We start from the raw sequence: 23,521 nt of genomic DNA, 5'->3' as shown, positions 1-23,521 counted from the left end.
TCTGTACTTGAAAAATTTGCCGTCTGAAGGCTGACCATGATTTGGAACAAATGAGCGCAGCTTTCAGCAAGGTGACAAGAAAGAGTGCTGAGTTCCATTAGTCAAGACAAGGTTGCCATAGAGTGTCTTTAATAAAATAAAATAAAAGCCTTCCGCGCAGTAATTTTGCAGCAGGGATTGTGTTAAAAACAAAGTTACATTATGCTTTCTAGGCTCGCTTCCTCGTTTTCTATCCTTTTAGGCCCCTTTCAGGCTGTCACCAGCATAGCGTATCTGCGCTTGCTTCGGCCCTTGCTCAGTGGCTGTGTGCCTTCTTTGAAGTTTCTACCTGACAGACCTGGGCTGCTGGCTTTACAAAAACAAGAGTCGTTTAAAGAAGCTTTGTTTATGGAAACAAAGTTACCGGACTTGACAGACATTTTAAGATTTTTTTTTTTTTTTTTTTAAATCAGCGGGGCATTAAAGTGTCTCTAGAATATCTGTTTTTCAAAATGTTAAATGCGTTAACAGAAGCTGTTGATGTTTAGATACAACTTAAAGTGCTTTAGCGTTTCTTGCCTTGCCTGGGAAAAAAAGTCATTGAGAAAATGGCACGGTTCCGTGGGAAGCACTCCTGAAGTGCTTTCTTTTCATAACGCTTGAGACAGAACTGTAAAGCTGTAGAAACACCACCTTAGAGTTTTCCTTTATCCTCTCAGAGGGTTATCATCAGTCTTTGACTAGTAGGTTGGTTTTCCTTTTCATCGGTGTCAGATAATGTCTTCATCGGACTCTGTGGTTTATGGGCATGTGTCCACGTCCGCGTGGGCAGCCGTGTTGCTGGTGGGTCCACATTGTTGCAGATAACCTGTGATAATGTTTGAGTTTGTATACGGTTGGCAGGTCAGTAGGCTCCTGCAGCGTCAGCCTATCTGGGAAGGGTGGTTAGGGAAATACACATTTGGGGGAGAGATAGAGACTGATGTTTGTGCCTTTTGGATTGTTCTCCAAGGCAACAATGGACCCCGGGACCATTTACCTCCATGTAAATTGCTCGTGATGCGGCTTGGAACCTTTACAACTCTGAGTCGCTTGGATTGTCTAAGGCTTGGAGAGTGCCAGAGAACGGCGGAACGGAAAGCTGAACCTAGCGAGCGTATTTACTTGTAAGGGGCTGAGTGGGCGACTCCCCCTGCTGCCCCTCTGGGTTGGGCGTGGAGTCAAAAGCAGTGGCCGTATGCGGATGTTCATTTGGAAGAGCAAAGGTGGGGGAAGGACGAACATTTCTGGAAGGTGGATGTTTAATTTCCAGGAAATAGTGCACAGAGTGTAAGGACTGTCCATAGATGCTTTCTGTTTTCTATCTTGTTTAACCCGCGCCACAGTCCCGTGAGGTCAGTTACTCGGTGGTTAGACAGCGGGCCCCTGAAGGAGGCTGCGGTGGTAAATGGTGGTGCAGGGATTTCACCCTGGCGTGCCTGGCGCTAAAGCCCGTTTCTTTTCGGTACGTCCCCGTCAGCTCTTTAGAACGAACTCATAAAGGGATTCGTTCCTGGGGGAGGAATGCAGAGGATTCATAACCGTTAAGGAAGTGTTAGTAGCTGTCAGGATAATTTCTTAAGAACGTTAATTAATTAAAAATTATTCTTCGTGGAGTTTTTTATGGAGGATTCTGGACCGTACTTTTTATTTAAAAAGTTCATGTCGATGACTGTGTAGCATTCTTTGGTTTACCTTGTGAATATTCACTTTTTATATCAGATCTCGATGGTACTTAATGATTCTGTGTATGTAGAAAACATTAGCTTTCGAGTAATTTGCAGCTGTGTTATTGAGTCTTTGGATGGTAGTGTGAAATGTGTGCGTGATAGGGAAGTCACAGGTTTGCAGTTTTGCGAAGTGGCTTCATAGAAGGTAAGATAGGAATATCTAACATAAATGACCCTTCAGGTGCCACCTTCGGCTCTGCTGGTGGGGCTATAAACCCTTTAGTCCCGATGCTCCTGCTAGGCCCCTGCCTTCAGCCGGAAGCGAAAAGGTAAGTTAATAGATAACCAGAGGTTTCTCGACTGCCAAAAGCGACTGCTTCACGGGGTATAGTAACAGAAAGTGCTGTTTTATTCTGTACGAGGTGTGCTTTGGGAAGCCTCGCTCCCCCGCGTGATGACCTACACGCAGACACGTCCAGCTGGAGAGGGTTTGGAGACCTGCACGGATATGATGATTGTGTGCGTAACAGACGATCGTCCAGTTGTGAATATTTTGGGTGTCTTCCTTTTCCACAGCTCATCCTTTGAGGTTTTCTTCATGGACAGACCACGCCTTCTTGTCTGGTGGAAGGAACAGAACATGGCTGGTGGAGGGTGGGTTCCACCACCACATAGTGAAAGCTTCCTGTGGACCAGGCATTGGGTCGGGGACTGAGGAGTCCTGGCTCACAAGGTTCCCAGCCTGTAGGTGGTAGAGGGCAGGGCAGACCCTGGAGACCGCGCACTTACGGGCCGTCTCCACCTGGGAGCTTAGACGAAGCTGTGCGGGTTCCTCTTTGGGGTTTCGATCTCACAGGGAAGGGGGCATCTGAGATTTGTGACTTGGTGGGCTCTTACTGTGTGCGAGGCATTTTTCTGTACCTGCTCATTCATGTAGTTCTTACAACAGCTTAGGAAGTGGAAACGGTTAGGATGTTCAGGTTCAGGAACCTGAATTAGGGGTGGAGCTGGGATTTGAACGAGATCTGCCCGCAAAGCCCGTGTCCTTTATCCTTATGTTGGCTGTATCTGTTCCCTTCGCGACCAGTGGGCGTGTGGCTGAGTAGGAAGGCCCTAGGTTTTCTTATTTATTATGTTGTTAGGAAGATGAAAGGGGGTCTGGAAGTAGGACAGTGGGCCTCGAGAAGGAGAATTGAAAGAGAAACGAGAGAAAAAGAAAGGAAAGGTGCTTCCTTGTAATCTCGGCCCTTAATGGCCTCCTTGCATGCTGACATGAAGCGCAGAGTTGTTCTGGAACCTTGGAGTGCCTGACTGACGTTAAACATACCTTTCTTCCAGTTCTCTTCTCCCCTAAGAACTCACGTTCTAACTCGATCACTTCTGACCGTGTCATTAATGTGTTAGCGTTAAAAATTGTGTCCTGGTATTATCACCGCATCTTCCCTTCTGCCACCCGTCGCCTACGTGGAGCCCTTTATTTTCTAGTGCCTGCGACCCCCGTATGATTGTCGCTTAGCTGCTACTATTTTCCTTCGGTTGCATCATTCAGCAGCTATGGTAGAGTAGAAAAAAGGGAAGGAAAGGAATGGTACCTGCCTGAGAAGTCAGTATCATCATCATCTCCGGTTTAGAAGTGAGAGGACCTAGGCCTGGACTCTGAAGAGGTGTAATTTGCACCAGAGTCTCTCAGCGGCACAACGTGTGTGTTTTGTATTACGAAGGGAGGCTTTGTTGCCTCTGGCGCTCTCACTTGGGAGACCCTCCGCTAATCTCACTGGCTTTGATTTCCTCTTCTGTCGGATGAGGGGGCTTGACCTGAACATCACTGGCTGTTCCATCCAGCTCTAGCCTTGAGAACGGGACATTCGAGTCTATTTTAGCTGAAGCAGAAAGATGGAAAGCCCCTTGAGGGCAGAAACTGGGGCTTGTGTCTCCCATAGAACCTACTAGTGCCTTAGTGGGCGCCCGGGTATTTAATTAACAAACCCTCTTGGTCCTGTTTAAAAGTTCAGTCAGTGTCAGGATTCTGTCAACCTTTCCTGAGTATTCTTAGACCTTTTCTCATCTAGCTTTTTTCTGCATCTCCTCAGATGGCACAGATTGTATATCATTTGCATATTTTATGTCTTACCCTTGGGTGCTTCATTTTCTAACTGCTTTATTTTCTCTTCTAGAATGCAAACTCCTGTAGGTTTTGTTTCTTTAGTTTTTCCAGCAATGACTAATAGAATATGCCTTCTTTTTTTCCAGGTACTTTTTAAGACCCTCACCTTTCCTTTTTTGTTTGTTTTTTTTGTTTTGTTTTGTTTTCTTCTTTTTTTTTTTTTATGGAGCAGTTTTAGATTCCCGGTAAAGGTAACAGGAAGGTACAGAGATTTTGTATATACCCTTTGTTCCCACAGGCATAGCCTCCTCCCCCGTTATCAACACCGCCCATGGGAGTAGCACATTTGTCACAATTTATGAACCTACACGGCTACATCATAATCACCGAAAGTCCATAGCTTGTATTATGGTTCACACTTTGGGTTTGGACAACGTATAATGATACGTATCTACCATAATAATATTATGAAGAGTAATTTCATTGCCCTAAAAATCCTGTTTTCAACCTACTCATCCCTCCTCTCTTCTCTCCAGCCCCTGGCAACTACTGATCTTTTTACTGTCTCCATAGTTTTATCTTTTTCAGAATATCGTGGAGTTGGAATCATAGAGTATGTAGCTTTTTAGATTGATTTCTCTCACTTAGTAATGAATATATTCTTTTCCTATGGTTTTCTTCCACTAACCCCAAAGAAAGGACACAACCCTGGACATGGTCATCTTTTTAGTATTCCGTAGGACCGTTTGAAATAGAAGCATACATAAGACTAGAAAGAGAGATTTGCTGAAAAACCAAAGGTTTGTCCTTGTGGAGGCTTATTTGAATTCTCATTCTGTTGGTTGAATTGATTTGTTGGCATATAAATGTATCCTGATGGACTGCTCTGAAAATCTAAGTCCATGCTTTTTGACCTTTTTAAAGTCAGACACTGCTTTACTAATTGGATGAAGGAAAGCCATGAATCACTCCTTAGAGAATCTGCAGGTGTATTCATTCAGAACTTCTCGTGTAATTTGGGGACAGAAGGATCGCAGTTCCCGTGGGTGTCTCGTTGACCTCCGGTGTCAGAGAATGGCGGAGGGGGAGAAACGTGCGAGGTGGTCTGGAGAAGTCCCGAGGAACTTCGTCAGTTCATTTGGGTCTTTTTATTTTCTCCTCTCGTTATTTTTTTAAACGAACGCGTCTGCTGCCTTTCTCCCGCAGAGATAGTTTCTGTCTTTCTTTACTGTCCGACGCTGAGCGCGGTGCTGGGTGCTGGCGGCTTAGTCATTTGCGGTGCGCACCTGAGCGTCGTCTCGTCCACCTCGGTCTCGGTTGCCCTCCCTTACTTGTTCCCCCTTCCCGTTCCTTCTTTTCCTCACAAGCTCCTGGATGTCGCGGTCCTGATGGCCGTTTCCCCGGCACCCGGGCGCCCCCCTGTTGCTGCCTCAGCACGCGCCCCTCTGCTCCCGAGCCCTGCTTCCGTCCCCAGCCTCGTCCCCGCGGGCTTCTCCCGCCCAGGGGCCCACTTTTGCCCGCTCCCCCTGGGGTCCTGCTGCGAAGGCTCAGGGCGACAGGCGTTCTCCGCCTCTTGTCGCTTTTCCTTCTCAGCGTCCCGCACCGTCCTCCCTCGTCCCCGCTGGGGAGGTCTTCCTTGGCACTTGCGGGCGACCCGGTGACCGCCAGAGGACCGCAGGCCTGACCCGAGCCCACACGCGGGGCCGCGGGGGCGGGGGGCGCAGTAGGTGCCGGGCCGCACCCCTCGCCCCCTCGTCGTTTTCTCTTCACGGCTCCTCGTCCCGCAGAGACCGCTGTGTGAGCGGGGCCCGCGTCCGCGCGGTTGACCAGTTCGGTGACTCAGGAAGCCCGCGACTCAGATCTGCCCCTTCTTCCTTGTTCCTCCGTGGCCGCCTCGCTTCCCCCGGGTGGCTGTCGTACCTCTTCGCTGGCCTTCCCGTCCGAGTCCTCCGTCTTATCTCCGTCCTGGTGACGCTTTCACGTGCGCAGGTCCGGCTCGTCTCTGGCTTGCCTGAAATCATCGAACGTCTCCCCGTCGTCCAAAGAGTGAAGCGTACGTTTTTTAACAAGACCCGGAAAATGGTCCGTGCCGGTCGCCCTTGGTCTCCGGCGTCTTCTCTCCTCCACTCGGGTGCCAGCCGTTCCTTCTCCCCGGTGCTGGGGCTCTGCAGAGGTTGTCTCCGCCACGCAGAATGGGTCCATTCCTCCCCCTGTGTCGCTGCTCCCTGCCACGTACCTCAGGGCTCGACACGGCGTCCGTCCTTGAGGTTGCTTTCCTGTCGCCCTCGCCACTCACGCTGTCCTGTGTCCTGTGCTCCCACACTTCCATAGTAAGGAGTGTTTGGTTTCTTGACCCCCTTCCTCGTTGGCTTACAAGCCCTTTGTGTTTCGTCCCCAGACGCCGGTGCCCTGCACGGTGCACGGCCCGGGGCAGGCTCTCCAGGCGTTCGTTGATGGTGTCTGGGCTTAAGAATATTGAGAAAGGGGAGCAGGGAGAGGAGAAGACTTTCTGCGGGGAAGGATGGGGAGGCCCACCCATCAGCCAGGCTAGCCGGGAGCAGCTGGGCCGTGTGGACCCCGTGCCCTCCGCTCAGAAATATTTAAGGTTTCCTACCGTGCTGGCCTTCCGTCCGTCTGCACGCTTCTCTTCCCACCCGTCCTCCCCGCCCTTTCAGAGTCAGAACTGCTCCCTCACCCTGTATCCCTTACCCGCTCCTTTCCCGTCGCAGATGGTATCTTGCTCGGTTAGCCAGCCCGTTCTGGTGTCTCACACTTGGCCTCTACTTACCTCCTGCCCGGTGCCTGCAGACGTGCTTCCGTTGCCCTTCCTGAAAAGAAGTCGCGGACCCCAGGTCTTCCCCTGCGTACGCGGACGCCCAGTCTTCCGTCACAACTAAACTTCTGGAAACACTGACTCTCGGTCACTGGCTTACGCCTTCACTTCCCTGTCGGTTCTCAGGCCTCACCGCTCCACTGAAACCTCCTGTGCTTCACCGGGTTTCTCTCTGCGACATTTATCTTTGACTTTTCCCGTGAACTGCCCACCTCTTCGTCGTTTCTTTTACCGGGTGTTGACATTACCCAGGCTCTGTCCTCGTCTTCTCCATTTAACCGTTTTCTTTCTGCTTTCTCATCAACAGCGCCTTCGGCTGTCCCTTCTGCACAGAAAACTTGCAAATTTGTATCTCCAAGCAGGTCTTTTGATCTCTGGGGTGTGCCTCCTGCCATCCCTGCCTGTCTGGTTGTCATGCAAGTGCCCAGACTCCACGTATCCCGCGCTCTGCGTGCAGAGTTCACCCACGTGTTCCCGTCCAGCGGGCCTTTCGCGTCTTGGGAATGGCCCCTACAGTCTGCTGGGTGATCCACAAGTCCCAAACTCCTGTCGCCCCGAGGCTCCACCTCGACACCCGCTCAAGCCGTCGTATTCAGCACCACGTGCCCCCCTTTGCTCCTTCGATCTCCGCTGCCACATCCTGAGGATAGGCCCCTTCCCTTCCGGATTATTCCTCCTGTCCCAGCTCCGTTCCTGATTCTCCCTGCTTCCCTCACCCTTCAAACTATCCTGTATACAGTTTTCAGAGTTATTTTTCTAAAATTGAAATTTGATCGTGTCATTTCTTTATTTTAAAGCGTTCATTGGCTCCCTAGATCACAGGGGTTAGTGTTCAGAATTCCTAGGCCACGATCAAAGCCTTTCAAAATTGGGCTTTCGTCTTCCTTTTCTTGAACAGTGTCAGCTTTTATTTTCCATGTTAACAACTATAGTATTTATATGCTGTTCAGAATAAGAAGCCCTCAGACACGCACACGCACACATGCGCTCACACTCATATACATAGTCAAATATGTGCAAATACATGCCTTCTTATTTCTGGTTTATACTAAGTGCTGTAGAGGCAATGGAAACTTTCAGAGCCCCTGTCAGAAAAGAGAAGTCCATGTTTTTCTTCACACTTACCTTCCTAGAATTATTTTTTTTTAATTTTTTATTAAAATTTTTTTTAATGTTTATTTATTTTTGAGAGAGAGAGACACACAGAGTCTATCTGTGGGGGAGGGAGAGAGAGAAGGGGAGACACAGAATCCAAAGAAGGCTCCAGGCCCCAAGCTTCCAGCACAGAGCCCAGCACAGGGCTCGAACTCATATACTGTGAGATCATGACCTGAGCTGAAGTTGGACATTCAAGCAACTGAGCCACCAGCCCCCCCCCCCCCCCCCCGGAATTATTTTAATATTCTTCCTTTCATTTCCTCATGCAGAGCTCATTGTCATACTTGCATAGGGTTAAGGTAATTAGTTTTTACAGTTTACTTTTACTTAAACTGTAAGGTTTTTATTGTATTTTTTATTTTTTTAAGTTTATTTATGTTGCGATTTAGAGAGAGATTGAGCGGGGGTGGGGGGTGGGGAGCGAGAGCGAGAGAGAGCGAGAGAATCCCGAGCTGGCTCTGTGCTGTCAGCAAAGAGTCCGGTGCGGGGACTCAGTTCCACGAATCATGAGACCAGGTCCTGAGCCGAGACTGAGAGCTGGAAGCTCAACTGACTGAACCACCCAGGTGCCCTGAACTGTAAACTTTTTAAAGAGCATGTGTCGGCTTCATCCACTTCCCTCGTGCCGCCTCGGCCGTGACCCTCCGTTTTCCTCCGTAAAGACCCCACTTCAGTCACTTCACACTGCTTTCACCAGGGCTTTCCTCCAGCCCCGAAAGCGTGTCGGTTCATCTTTTCAGACTCCAGCCCTTCCCTCGGCGTTCAGCCCCCCACTCTCCCCACCCTCCTGTGTTTCCGTAAAATGTTACGTGTTACCTTTAATATAGCATTCAGCGCAGTGAGTGGTGATATAAAACCCTTGAGTTAAAAGAGTGTGAACTCTGGGGCCAAACTGCTTGGATGTGAATCTCGGACCCTATGTCATATGGGTCATAAGATCTTTGGTAAAGTGTTTAACTTCCCTGTGCCTCGTATTCTTCACTATGGGTCATGTTAGGATTAAATGAGTTAATACAGGTGAAGTGTTTAAAATAGACCTGGCACATAGATACATTTATTTATTTATTTATAAATGTTTATTTTTGAGAGAGAGTGCGCGCGAGTGTTTTTGCAAGTGGGGGAGGGGCAGAGAGGGGGGACAGAGGATCGGAAGCAGGCTCTGCACTGACAGCAGCCAGCCCGATGTGGGGCTTGAACTCATGAACTGCGAGATCATGACCTGAGCCAAAGTTGGACGCTCGACTGAGCCACCCAGGTGCCCCTATTTATTCATTTTTCAGAAGATTTCCTATCTTAGTTTTTTAATATTATCTCTACCCACAACTCGGGGCTTGACTTACAACCCCGAGGTCCAAGAGTCGCATGCTCTACTGACGAGCCAGCCAGGCATCCCAGACCTGGCACGACTGAATGTTAACTGGTGCCTGATCATTTCTTCCCCCTCCCCCTGCAGATATATTGCCCTAGAGCCTCAGTCCCACATTCCTGTTTCCTAATTCTGGATGGGTCCTGGAATGGTCCTCCCAGCATGCTTCAGGTCTCCCCGGGCTTCGGGTAGGAGCAGCAGAGCCATGTCTGTGGCTGGGGGCTTAGCACAGCTGCCAGGTAGTTCATTCATCAGTTCCTGTTTGAATGCCTGTAACGTGCTAAGTATCGTTCTGGATACTTGAGAGACCAAGGTGAAAAACTGACAAACCCTTGCCTTAGTGAGCTCATCTTCCAGTAGGGACGAGGGGCACTAAATAAATACACAAACAGGAAATGTGTATAACTTGGTGCCAGATAATAGTAGCCGCTGAGTGGGGCAGTGGGAAGGGAGGTGTTGTGCACAGGTCAAAGGGGTTTGGCAGTGGGTTTTCTTTTCAAGAGGCTGACTGGAGGGGCGCCTGGGTTTAGTCGGTGAAACATCTGACTTTGGCTCAGGTCGTAATCTCATGGCTTGTGAGTTCGAGCCCCTTGTTGGGCTCTATGTTGACGGCTCGGAGCCTGGAGCCTGCTTCAGATTCTCTGTCTCCCTCTCTCTCTGCCCTTCCCTGATCATGCTCTGTCTCTCTCTCCTTCAAAAATAAATAAACATTAAAAAAATAAAAGAAAGAAAGAAACAGAAAGAGAAGGAAAGAAAGAGAGAGAGAAGGAAGGAAAGAAGGAAAGCAAGCAAGCAAGCAGTGACTGGAGAAGGCTGTGTTCCTGAGAAGGTGATATTTGAGCTGAGACCTGTTGGAAATCAGTGTGCAAGCCATACACACATCTGAGGGAAGAGCATTCCAGACAGGCAAGGGCAGGGGCAAGTGCAGGGCCCCAGAAGGCACCGAGCTTGGAGTTTTCAAGGAGCAGGAAGCTCAGGTGCCCGCAGAAAAGGAGTTCTCTAGTGGACAGTAGAGGAGGGGCTCAGAGAGGAAGGAGGAGCCCTCTGGTAGGCCAGCCACAGCAGGGATTTGGGATTTCGTTGTGAGTGCTCGAGACACCATGGAGGGTTCTGAGCAAGAGTCTGATCTCCTCTCCTCTCCTCTCCTCTCCTCTCCTCTCCTCTCCTCTCCTCTCCTCTCCTCTCCTCTCCTCTCCTCTCCTCTCCCCTCCCCTCCCCTCCCCTCCCCTCCCCTCCCCTCCCCTCTCCATTTATTTAATGTATTACGATTTTAAGTAATCTACACCCCACGCGGAGCTCGAACTTACAACCCCAAGATCAGGGGTTGCATGCTCTACTGTCTGAACCAGCAGGCTCCCCTGGAGTCTGTGTTTAAATGGCCACGGCGTGGGGTGGGGAGAGTGGGCTCTGAGAGACGGGAGGTGTGTGGGTGATGGTGTGTACGGAAGCCGTAAGGCTACTACAATAACCCAGGCCAGGTGTACAAGACGGACCGTGGCCAGGACCAGGGAGGGCGGCGGCCGTGGAGACAATGTGGTGACAGGTGCTCGCGTTCCAGATGTGCGTCGTAGGTAGACCTGGCTGATGGGTTTCGTGCAGAGTGGAGCGTGGAGGAGAGGGAACTAAGATCCCTGCTTTTGGCCCGAGTATTTTGGCGAGGGGTGGTTCCTTTTCCTGAGATGGGGCAGCAGTGGGTTTGGGGCAGGGGAGTGGGACTGCAGAGGGTGGTTGGTGCCTGATAAACTTCAGATGCTTGGCGCACCTGCAGGCCAACATCCAGGGAGAGGAGCGGGCTGTGGATAGAAATTCAGCAGTCCTTAGCTTATTGTCAGGATGTGGTATCGGAAGGAATCCTTGGTTTTCCAGTTGAGAGATTAGGTAAGCCTTTCCAAAAGAGGAGGCATTTGAGCGATACTTTGAAGGGTAAGTATGATTCCTAAAGGCAGAGAAAGGGCGAAGTAGATATTTGTTATCCAAGCCTCACAGCCTTTTCCCCCGGTCTCTGCTTGAATCTGTTTAAGAAGCTGCTGACCTGGTTGGTAATCTCTTTCCTGGGGTCTCCTCTTAGGTTCTCTGTTGAAAAGGAAACCAGAGCAGATGGCACACTGACTGACAGAGCACGTTCTGCTCTCTCAGTGTTCACCAACTGAAAATGCAAGGTGGACCGCGGGGGCGCAGAACGCCGCACAGGCTTTGCTTCACCCCTCCGTGTGTCTGCTGCCAACGGGGATGTGTTCGTTGTGGTGTGGAAGCCTTTCATGTGCTGTCGTCTTCGCTAAAGATTGGACACTTCGGGGGAGTTTTTACTTGTGTTGGTATCTTACCCACTCGACTTGAACTGTTAATTTACATTTTTTTTTAATGCTTATTTATTTTTGAGAGAGAGAAAGAGCACGAGCAGGGAAGGGGCAGGGAAAGAGGGAGACATAGAATCGGAAGCAGGGTCCAGGCTCTGAGCTGTCAGCACGGAGCCCGACGTGGGGCTCGAACCCACAAACTGTGAGATCGTGACCTGAGCTGAAGTTGGACGCTCAACCGACTGAGCCCCCCAGGCGCCCCTTGGACTTTTAATTTTTCACTTACTCGAATTAAAACCGCAACTACCACCATGAGAAATTGGGACCCCTTGTTCCCTTACCACTTGTGTCCCTCACTTGGGCATAATGTCTGTGTTTTCTTTTTTTCAAGTTTCTTTATTTTGAGAGAATGCTAGTGGGGGAGGGACAAGAGAGAGAATTCCAAATAGGCTCAGTACCATCAGCACAGAGCCCCATCCCACGAACCGTGAGATCACGACCTGAGCCGAAATCAAGAGTCAGATGCTCAACCGACTGAGCCACCCAAGGCGCCCCCATAATGTCTGTCTGGACTCCTATTGCTTTGTGTGAAAAAAATGAGTCACATTTCGCACTCTCCTGTTGAGGTAGAATTTTATTTGGAGTGGCATATTGCTTATCTTCTTATTTTTGAAATCACTGTAATCACAAATTTTGGTCTTCTGGTAGGAGAAAAGTGACTAGATGTTTGTTAGTCAATGCATAAAGATTGTGCTTTGAAAAAATTCAGTTAAATTAGACCATTAATGGTCTAAGACACTTTTAGAACTGATACATAAAATTCATACTAGTCGGGTGTGGTGTTATTACCTTAAAATACTCTTCAACTGTCTGCTCTTGTCTTAGTACTGAGTATAGATAGGATTATAAAGCTTCAGCCCTTATGTAATACTTTTAGCTCTTTTTCTATTTAGAAAAAAAAAGTGTTGCATTAACGGAAAGTAGTGATAGTACTTAATCTCTAGATGGGTCAAGGCTTCCAGTCTTCACAGTTCTAATCATAGATTTTGTCAACATTTTAGGTTTGCATCTTTGTCTTGAATTAATGAGACCACTGCTACATTAACCATATTTTTAAATGATAACCTTGATTTTTTTTAAGGTTTACTTATTTTGAGAGAGAGAGAGAGAGAGAGAGAGAGTGAGTGAGTGTGTGTGAGGGGCAGAGAGAGAGGGAGAGAGAATCCCAGGCAGGCTCTGTGCTGTGAGCGTGGAGCCTGATGCAGGGCTCGAACCCACAATCTGTGAGATAACGACCTGAGCCGAAATCAAGAGTCCGATGCTTAACTGCCTGAGCCACCCAGGCACCCCTAGCCTTGATTTTTATAAATGACACAAGAATGGCTGTTGATGTAGGTATTTCGGTTTTCAGCAACTCCACAATTCAGGATTCCAGTATTTTTATATATACAAGGCATTCTGGGCAAGAAGAAAATGATTTCAAACATCGCCTAGATCTGATGTAAACCAAAGGTAGCTTTCTTTATGTGGAGAAAAACTTAAATACAGAAAAACACAGATAATGTAGTAAACAGCCAAATACAGAACAGCAAAATGTTAATAGTCTGTTACAGTTGCTTTAAATCTTCCTTTCTTTAATAAGTAAACTTTACTAAGAATTTGAAGACACTCCTGCGCATTCATGCTCCTCTCTTTTCTTTATTCTCCAGAGGAGTTTGCTGTGAACCGCCTCCATTTTTGTCTGCGTGATTTTCCGTGGCCTCATGGCACAAGTATCACTGAGCGTGCTTTTGAGAACCATCTCCTGTTGAAATACAGGTCTGGTTCATTCTTCTCAGTTGGTGTATAGTATTCCTTCATAAGAATGTAGCGTATTTATTAATGAGTCCTTTGTGTAGTCTGAATAATAACTGGCTATCTTTTAACATCGGCTACAAAGAGTTTTCAGTTTCCTCAGCTGTTCCTTGCTGTCTAGCCGTATGTCTTTTTTGGGTAGCTTTCCTGAGTTTGATCTCAGGCCTTCCACAGTACTTTTCTCTATTGAATTCTCACACTATGGCAGACTGCCTTGTGGTCTCTTTTTCCCACCCATGGAGCTGGTGGCAGACTGACTTTTAGTTCTTTCTGCTCCAGAGGAGCTAGGAAGCTAGTGAGTTGAATAAACAGCCTGAAAGGTTGCTGGAGTCTGTTTCAGTCGGGCTGGCTTCTGGCGTGCCTTTGATGGCATCATTAGTATTCTTGGTGTTGATTTCTCTTGCTCTAATAACGGGTGTGATGTGTTTGTCTCCGGAGGATATTTTATTTTATTTACTTTATGAATGTAAAGGTTAATTTATTAATTTAGAACACTTTGCATTCTCAGGTTTCTTCAGGAAAGGGATGTGTCTATGCAGGGTTCTTTCTGTGTGGTTATTTCAAAATAAGACCTACACAATTAGGCTTTCTGTTGATATGTTGGAATCCAATATCTGCATTAAAAATATATTGGTTGCAAAGCTTTATTTTTGTTTCTGAAGCATTGATTTAATGCGAGAGCTAACAATTCAATCAAGAAAATAGATTAAAAAAACATTTTCTCCCAGTGTCCTTACTGTTGAATTCATAGTTATTTAAGAGCCTACCCTCTTTGAGTATCTGTTACTATGATATCTTTTTTTCATTTTTTTAGAGGGGGTGACTGTAAACAAAATTATCATAGAATAATAATGATGAAAACATTATTGACTCAAGTCAACATTTTTAATACCTTCAACCTGTATGTGAACAGCACAAATTCATCATGACTTCAGATCCCAGTTATGGAGTAGGCATCTGTTTATAGGAAACATGCCAGGATCAGAGTCGAGTTGCCCCTAAGGAAGTCTGGAGTTCATTCATGTTGTACACATTTATTGAACCCCTTTACTACTTGGGATGTCTGTTCTAGGCTCAGGGCATCCGGTGATGAATAGGACAGACACAGCTTCCTCTCACACGGGGGTTTACTCTAGGTAGGAAGCAGTCAGGAGAGGAACAAATGTAACCATCAGGTGACCGGGAACAGCACAGTCCTGTGCTGATGGTGAAAAGGGTGATAGTGCTGGGAAGGGAGCAGCATCCGTCTCGACCTTCATTCACCTGGAGCCTGGTTGTGCATACAGGGGAGGCATGCGTGCAGAGTAAACCTTTGCTTAAAATAGCTAGTCTCGGGGCACCTGCATGGCTCCATCGGTTAAATGCCTGACTCTTGATTTCAGCTCGGGTCTGTGGGTTCGAGCCCCACCTGGGGCTCTACACGGACAGTGTGGAGCCTGCTTGGAATTCTCTCTCTCTCACTCTTACTCTCTCTGCCCTGCTTGTGCGCTCTCGCTCTCCCTCTCTGAAATAAATAGATATACTTAAAACAAAGCTAGGGTCATGGTGTGACCGTTCATGCAGAAAATTTACTGAGTATTTTGCTCTGTGTCTGGAAGTATTCTAGATGCTGATCATCAGTAGTGAACAAGAGGGACAGAAATGTCTCTGTTTTCATGGAGTTTCCATTTTGGAAGGGGAAGACTTACATAAACGAGGGTAAAACCACGAGGATCCGTGCACTGCAGATGGTTGGGGAGAGCAGGAAGCAGCAGGGTGCTTTAAGGAAAATACACCGTCAGAGGGTAAAGTTTAAAGACCTCCATAAGATGTCCAACAGACTGTACTTTCGAGTGTCCATTTCTCCCCATTGTAATCTACTTTTCCCAGGCACAGAGTCCATTGTATCGAAACCTCAAGCATGATTTTATTGTCTTAACAAAATCTATCATCAGTCCTAGGCTTCTGGAGACGGATTATTACCTTCCCAGAAGGTAATCTTTTCAGAATGGAAGTGAAATATGGTAAGTTGTTTTGGAAGGGTTGAAGAAAGGAGAGATACAGCACCTAAATTGTGTTTGCAAAAATATAAAATAATACAGCTCTTTTTATGCAGAGTGAAAAAAAAGCTGTTTTGGAGCTAATAACTTTAAGTTTGTATCTGGAAAGCTGAGACTTGATAGATTATATATCAGTTTGGTATAGAAGTTATCTGGCAACACATACAGTTTGAATTTCAAAGTATTGTAGCTACATCAGGAACATATTACAAAGGAAGGATGTGTATTTCTAACGCCAGAATTTCATGAACTCCAGAAGAAGGAAGAAAAGCAGTTTATTTGCAAAGCAAAGCATCTTTCTTCGTGTATACGTGTGTGTGTATACACACTTTATTCATTTATGTGTATACATGTAACATACATAAATATTTCAAAGTCACGTTAATATTTCATATCAGAAATGTTGGGAGTGCTACCGAAAGTGAACTGATAGAAAGTCCAAGTCCAAATACTTTTTTCCTCTCTCTTGTTTGTTTGGTTTTTTTTTGGAAAAAATAAAAAAAACCTTTATTTTTTAAAGCAGTTTCAAGTTCACAGCAAATTTGAGCAGAAGATATAGAGTTTCCATATACCCCTGGCACCACAGGTACCCAGCCTGCTCAACTAGCGGCATCCAGCACACGAGTGATACATTTGTCAAAACTGATAAACTACATTGGCATGTCGTTATCACCCAAAGCCCGTAGTCTCCACCAGGGTCCGGGCTCGGTGTTGTACTTTCTGGGGGTTTTGACAAGTCTGTACACAGTGATAAGCATCTGCCCTTACAGTGTCACGGATGATAGTTTCACTGCCCTAACTAACCCGCTACTCCCTCTGTTCAGTCCTTCTCCCTGTTCCTGGCAACCGCTGATCTCTTAGTTTCCATATTGTTTCCATAGTTTCGCCTATTTGCTATATAATTGAAAACATACAGGATGAAGTCTTTATAGATTGGCTTCTTTAACTTAGCAATATGCATTTAAGATTCTTCCATGTGTGAATTTTGGTGTGATAGCTCGTTTTAGTGCTGAATACTATTCCATTGTCCGGACGGACTACGGTTTATCCACTCGCTTACTGGAAGACATCTTCATTCCTTCCAAGTTTGACAGTAGGAATAAAGCCGCTGTGAACATCTACGTGCAGGTTTTTGTGTGGACGTGAGTTTTTGACTCTTCCAGGGAAAACCAGGGCATGCAGTTGCTGGATTGTGTGGCAGGAATATGTTCGGTTTTTGTAAGAAACAGCCAAGCTGGCTCCCAAAGAGGCTGTACCGTTGTTGCATTCCCACCAGCAGTGAGTGAGAGTTGCTACTGTTCCACAGCCTGGCCGGCGCTTGGTGATGTCAGCGCTTTACCTTTCGGCCCTTCTCATAGGTGTGTGTGGATGTGTCACTGTTTGATCATTGTTGTAATTTGCAGTTTCTTTCTTTCTTTCTTGTAATTTGCTGTTCCTTAATGACATGTAGAACATGTTTTTATTTGTATGTGTTTTCCATTTGTTTGTCTTTCCATCTGTAGATCTTTGGTGTGTATCTGTTCAGATCTTCGGCCCGTTTCTCGTGTTGTTCGTTTTCTTGCTGAATTCCCAGAGTTCTTTGTATGTTTGGATGAAGTGTGTCTTCTGCACGTGTTTCCTCCTGGTCTGTGGCTTGCCCGTCTTCTTACTGTCTCGACACTGCCTGTTGCAAAGCAGGTACTTTTCCTTTTCACGAAGCCCGGCTCATCAGTGATTTCTCCCATGGGCTGTGCTTCTGCTGTTGTGTCTGAAAAGTCACCGTCAGACCCAAGGCCATCTAGAGTTTCTTCTGTGTTGTCTTCTTACAGTTTCTTGCGACGTCTGTATCTACAGATTGATCTATCCATCTATCCTTCTATCCATCTATATGTGTTCTAGTTGAATTGCCAAGTAAAAATGAAATGATACATTTACCCCTTAAAAAATTCCATGTCGCTCTTTACAGATGGGGTGATAAGATGTGCTGGAGGTTACACAGAGAAGTAAGGCCCAGATGGAGTTTTGAGTTCACTTGGAGCTTTCACTCTTACCTTATACGGTTGTTGGGACCTGAACTCTCAAGTTATCTTTTATAAAAATGGTATTTGCATTTCCTGAAAGGAAGAGTTTTATCGGTCGTTTTTTCTCTGGGTCTCTGAATGAACGAACGAACGAACGAACGATTACAGGAAAGAGGTGCAAATTCTTGTACTGTACATAGATTGGTAAAAGGTTTAAAGATTTAATGGAATACTTTTTCTACGAAATGCTCCTGTGTTTCCTGCTTGATAAGTTTATCCAGACATTTTTGATGAGATTTTCAAGTTAAAAAAAACTTGTTTGAAGTTTATTTCTGAGAGAGAGAGAGAGAGAGACAGAGAGAGCGAGCAGGGGAGGGGCAGAGAGAGGGAGAAAGAGAGTCCCAAGCTGGACTCGAACCCATGAACCCTGAGATCATGACCTGAGCCGAAACCAAGAGTTGGATGCTTAACCGTCTGAGCCACCCAGGTGCCCGATGAAATTTTCAATACTTGGAACCTGACCTCTTACTGTTGAGAAGTTTGCTGGATTGTGACCTCCTTTCCTTGACCTTTAAACAAGCGCTTTATAATTCCAAGGCTCCATTTTTGTAAGACTGAAAAATGAACTGTTTCTCCTTTCACTTTCGATGCCATGCATACTTCTGCTCGCAATGGATTCTTTGTCGTATTTGCATTCTAAGACAGGTGAGTTCCAGATCTCCTTACTGTCTGAGAATGTACACTTGGGAATGACTGTAAGTCACGCCTTGGTGGATGAAATCGTTTACACTGTGCCAGCTTCATCTAAATACCATTGAGAACGTGTCAGGGAGTCCATACTCCCTCGTGAGCATCGACAGACCCAAGACTTTTCACAGATGAATATACATAATATAGGATGTTAAGGTTATTATTCAAATTGTTAAAAAGGGAAAAAATGTTAAACATCATTCCTGTTTTCTCCCAAATTCTTATTGCTTCATTTATTTGACCTTCATCTCACATTTTAGATCCTTAGTTCCTAGTTTTATGTAAACATTATTTGAAATAAAGAATAGAAAACTGGAAAGAAAAATGATTAAAAGTATTTGCTGTGGTCCTAGAGATACCAAATCATTTTTCCATTTCTTGTAAGAAAAAAGTCTAACTTTGGAAGGAGATTTCATTTGTAAGCTTGACTCTGTACTTTATAAGCAATGTTTAAATTCGTTCGGTGATAAATGTGCATGTTGGGACAGTAAAATCCCAGTTTTTACATAATGCTTTAATGGAAATGGCAGTTTTATGAAATGAAAGTGACTAGGAAAAATCTGAATGATGCTCATAAGCCCTTACATCATTTTTATTGAGGTTTTTGTATATTCTAATTCATTAATACAGGGGAAAAGGAGATCACTAACATGGTTTATTTCCTATAATTACTCAAATTGAATATAATTTATTTTCAATAAAATTCTTAGAGTACATTGCCCAGGGTGGGGAGAGGAGGGCTGGCGTGGTTTTACAAAATGTCTGGATTTTTACTCGTGAGACTTCGCTGTTTTAACGATGTTGTTCACTCGCATGTATTTTTGGCATAGTTCCCTCTAGATTTCTACAGATAAAAACCTATGTAAGCCCAAGAAATCCCAAACACTTAAAGGCCCAAGATTGAGTGTTGAGAGAGAAATCTGGGTTATTTATTTTATCCTGCTTATTACTTACTATAAATAGGATTTGTCTTTTAATAAGACTACCTTTTATGTGATTCATATGGGTTGAAACATTTAATAAACTGGGGGAATTTCCAAAAATCATTTAGTGTTTGCAGTTAAATCTGGTTTATTTTGTGGGACACCTAGAAGAAAAGGTCAGTGTAAGGGATAAACAAATACTTAAATTTTGCTGCTCCCTCCCCCACCCCCAACTTCATGAGGTAGGGCGCACAGGAAGAGACGCTACAAACTGAGGTGGAAAGAGTAAATATTCTTAGTTTCATCACAGTGAAATTTTGCCGGCAGCCCTGTTTCTGCTCGGTATACTTCAGACCACCTTAGAAAAGTCTCTCTTTTTTTGGATGAGATCGTGGCCCGTTATGAATTCTTGGCATTCTGATGTGAAGATGCTCCCATGTTCTTGAGACAGAATTTTATTGGAACTAATAACTTTAAGCTTCTGTCCGGAAGATGTGAAGGCCTGATAGTTTTATAAGTCACCTTCAAATTGCCGGTGCCTACCGGCTCCCGGCCCCAGGCTTTATATTTGAAAGCTCACCCCTTTTCGGGTGTCTCTCTGTGTTGACCTGTGTCTTGTCTGTTTTCTCCTCCTTTGCCCCAGCGGCAGCGTCGGGGCGGGAGCCGTGCTCATGTGGAGGTTTTGTGATTGGCAGTCCTGGTAAAGGCCAGGGAATGTGCATATGTGGTGATTATGCCCATGTAGGGGTGTGTGTGTGTGTGTGTGTGTGTGTGTGTGTGTGTGTGTGTGTGTATTTAGTTGCTTTCTTAGACCCCAGAAAAGCAGAGTGGAGTTGATTAGCTTTTCTTTTTTCCTTTTGCCATTGCTGCAGTGATCTCCACTCTCGGGCAGGCAGAGAGGCCTATTTATGAGGGATAAGACTTTCTCCGTCTTCGTCATGAGTCAGATTGTGCGCTTTGTGGGGGGTGAGCCACAGAGAGCTGCTGCCTCCATAATCCCCCAAACACTGTCTCAGCACCAGGTTTCCTGTTTCTCCCTTGATGCCAAAAACTTGGTGCAAGGATGGAGCGTTGTCGGCATGTGGCTCCCTCTCACCGTAGCTGAAAATCTTAGGCCACAGGGTACCTGCCCTCTTGGGTAAGCTTTTAGTTTTCGGTAAGGAGATGACTGGGGCGTAGTGAGAGGGTCGTTTGTGATGGGGGTCAGGAGGGGAGTTGCACTAGCGAAGGTGTTTTTGCCCACACCTGGCTACAGCTGGTGCTTGACTTCCAGAGGGCCAAAGACATGGCTTATTGGAAAGGTAATCAAATGGAAGAATTCTCTTTCGGCCTTTCATTCTTGAAGGTGTGTCATTGCCCATGGAATGAGCGTAACTTCTAGTGTAAGTAACTACAGACAGTAGATGATCCAGGAGTGTAGTCGATTCTGCTGTAATGCAACATACTCATTCCTAAAAATCACCGCGCTATATAAAGTAGCACGATAAAAACGACACGGGTCACAAGAGGGAAGTGAGGTTGAGTGCACAGCATTCAAAAACTTTGTGGGTCACACACACACACGGATCGGAACCTAGTAAGTGAAGTAACATGGTTTTTCACACATTAAATGGGTGGGAAACACATTAATACTTAAGTAAACATGGCACTTCACCTCGAAAGAGACGTGGAGTTTGCCTCTGGAAGCAGCCGTAGGAAGACGTGGTGTTCGTGAGTCGCTGTTCGTTGGGTGGAGGAAGGACGGCAGGTGTAACACCAGGTTCGGGTGGGTGTGGCTGCCAGCCCACAGGTGAACTGAGGTAGCTGCTAGGGGGTCGAGGTGTAAGTAGGGGTGTATTTTATGTATTTCTAGGCAGCTTGGTTCAGCTGGCTGCAGTTTTCTGTGTTCGCATAGCATTTCTTGCAGACAAAATCATGCCTAAGCAAATGTGAAATTTGTTTTATGCTCAGATTGTCTCCCTAATATGCACATCAATCACATTGGAACAAATTCACGTTTTCAAAATAAGCTTTATAGCAGAACTGGCTGTAGTTTATTTGATTTTGGAATTGAGTCCCTTTTTCTTTCTTCCTTTCCATCATTATTGATTTCTTAATTTCTATTTAAGTTAAGCCCCTATCGAATTGATTTTTTATACCCTGAGCACTTTCGAAGGAGAGAAAGCAGCCTGAGATTGTAATTTTGCTAGCGCTTATCCACCAGGTAGTTTTCTCCTTGGTGGATATGCTCGCCTGCCTGCTTGTCTGTCTCTCTGTTTGTCTGTCTAGATAACGACCCTGAGACGTTTACTAGATGCCAGGCACAGTGCCTGGAAATGCAGAACATATTCTGTATTCTGGAATTGAGAACACTGGTAAGGTATCATCCTGAATCTTCAGGAGCTCAGAGTCTCACTGAGAATTTTTAAAGGCACAAGGTCTTGGTCGGGTCTCCGTAGGGAACAGATGGACCAACATTGTGTATTTCTTGGTTTTCGAGCATAGGGGCACACAGACCTTTCCACCCCATCGCCTAACTTCTCTGCAGGCACAGAGATGGGAGTCAAGAGCTTGCTTGGAAAAAACACAAAGATACCCTTCATTTACATGGCGAAAAGGTGGCAATTTAAAAAAGGGTTGAAAAGGACCGAAGAGGTGTCGGAGTCAACCCTCCCACTAGACTCCTTAGTAAACCTAGTGGTCAGGTGTCCATGGTGGAGTGGTGAGTGGTAAATGGGAAGAAAACAGGCTTCAGAGTCATGTGAATGGTAAGATCCCCTTTGGTAGTTCCCCTCTCTGTACGTGTGTGTGTACTGTTTGTATCAGCATAGATGATGTGAAAAGATCTCCCATATTAGTTACCTCGGGGGACAAGGGAAAGCTTATTAACTTCCTCTTTATACATCTTTTATTGTTTGTCTTGTTTTAAGAAGCATGTTTTACTTTTTTAATTAAAAAATCTAATAAAGTAGAAAATGAATAAATAATAATAATAGAGAATATCCTCAGGGCACTGAGCTTTGTTTCAATCTTCCCAGTAGCCCGAGTAGTTATAAACTGAACGTGACGTTTTAGGTGTGGGCTGCCTGGCAGGACTCTGAACTCGCTGTAGCCTAAGACGCCGTGAACTTTCCTGGCAGCGACACCATATTGTTAGGGGGTTCTGTGTTTATGGACCATTAACACCTCACGGTCTTTCCTACATCTGCTACCCTTGGCACGCTCTGCCCTTGATAATCATTTTGGACTCCAGTCTGGTCCTTCACATTCTCCTCATTAGAGTTCATCTTATTATCGTGGAAATCAGTATTTAACACAGGTTGGTTAAGAACCGGCCTTGGATTCAGGCTGCCTCGTCCGGATTCTGACCACTTACCGCTAACTGGCCTGAGCGCCTAGACGGGAAATGCGCGTTCCTGAGCCTCCGTTTTCTCGTCCGTAAAGCTGCAGTGACCGTAGCGTTGTGTGATTTCAAGGAGAGCCTGGATGCTAGCACGCTTCCCTAGGTTGCCTGGTGGCGTGGTGACAACGTGCTGGATTTCAGATGCTCCTGCTGGTGCGTTGGCCTCAGTTCCTTTCTCCCATCCAAGAGGGTGAGCTGGTTTGGGGTCTTGAATCTTCCCTTGCCCCGTTCCATAGCCCTTCCCAGCCCGCAGCATAAATCGGTCAGTCTTCTGAACTTCCCTCACAAGATCTCCAATGTGGCTCTGTCTCATCCCACAGGTCCCTTCACCGATGTCGTCACCACCAACCTGAAGCTTGGCAACCCAACAGACCGAAACGTGTGTTTTAAAGTGAAGACCACGGCACCACGTAGGTACTGTGTGAGACCCAACAGTGGGATCATCGATGCAGGGGCCTCGATTAATGTATCTGGTAAGTCCTGAGGCCGGAGGCCAGTAGGGTGGCCTGAAAAGTCCCCCTGAAGCCAGCGGGAGTTCTTAAAAGTTTGCCCTTGGTCTAGCAAAACCGGGCGATAGCCGTCTCCCTCCACCGTCCACCCTCTGATTGAAGAGCTTAGTGGGTCCCACTCACCTGTTGGTTTTTCCACAATTAACGCCTCTTTGCTTTCGTGCTTACAGCCTTCTGCGCCTCAGTGGTTAGAGCAGAATTAAAGTGGTAACTTCGGACTTTACTTCAGTATGAGTTTGGTCTCCACTCCCTTGCAATTCAATCTGCCCTTCGGCAATAAATAAAAAAGGGCTCGACAAACTTAATTTTACTTTGTGGGAGAACGCTAAATGGAGTTATTTTCTTATTTAGGCCGAATGGTTTCTGACATTAGGCTCATGTCATTCCCGATGATCGGTAACTGCACTTTACCGATTGTGAAAAGCTCGGGGAGATGAGAGCCGAGGAGACGGGAATATATTCAAGGGCGTAAGTTTTGTGCGTGTCTGATGGGTGTTTCTTTTCCTGTCTGAGGATGCGTATCTTTTCCAAAGTCCAACTTCTGCAAAGATGCCGGTGAAGTGCCCGGGTTGAGAATTAAGGACTTGGGAGCGATGGATTTGAGTATAAATGTCTCTT

At 46.1% G+C, this 23,521-nt stretch overlaps 1 protein-coding gene across 1 annotated transcript in view; it reads left to right on the top strand.

The window, feature by feature from the left end:
- VAPB (VAMP associated protein B and C) overlaps positions 1 to 23,521 on the top strand; it is a 52,452-nt gene that overhangs the window by 6,000 nt on the left and 22,931 nt on the right. Inside the window, exon 2 of the mRNA XM_042930556.1 lies at positions 22,715 to 22,867. Within this exon, the coding sequence (XP_042786490.1) occupies positions 22,715 to 22,867 (153 nt within the window). The remainder of the gene's footprint in view (positions 1 to 22,714; positions 22,868 to 23,521) is intronic.

This window comes from Panthera leo, chromosome A3 (assembly GCF_018350215.1).
Source record: "Panthera leo isolate Ple1 chromosome A3, P.leo_Ple1_pat1.1, whole genome shotgun sequence".
NCBI lineage: Eukaryota > Metazoa > Chordata > Mammalia > Carnivora > Felidae > Panthera > Panthera leo.
This window is presented reverse-complemented; position numbering and strand designations above follow the sequence as displayed.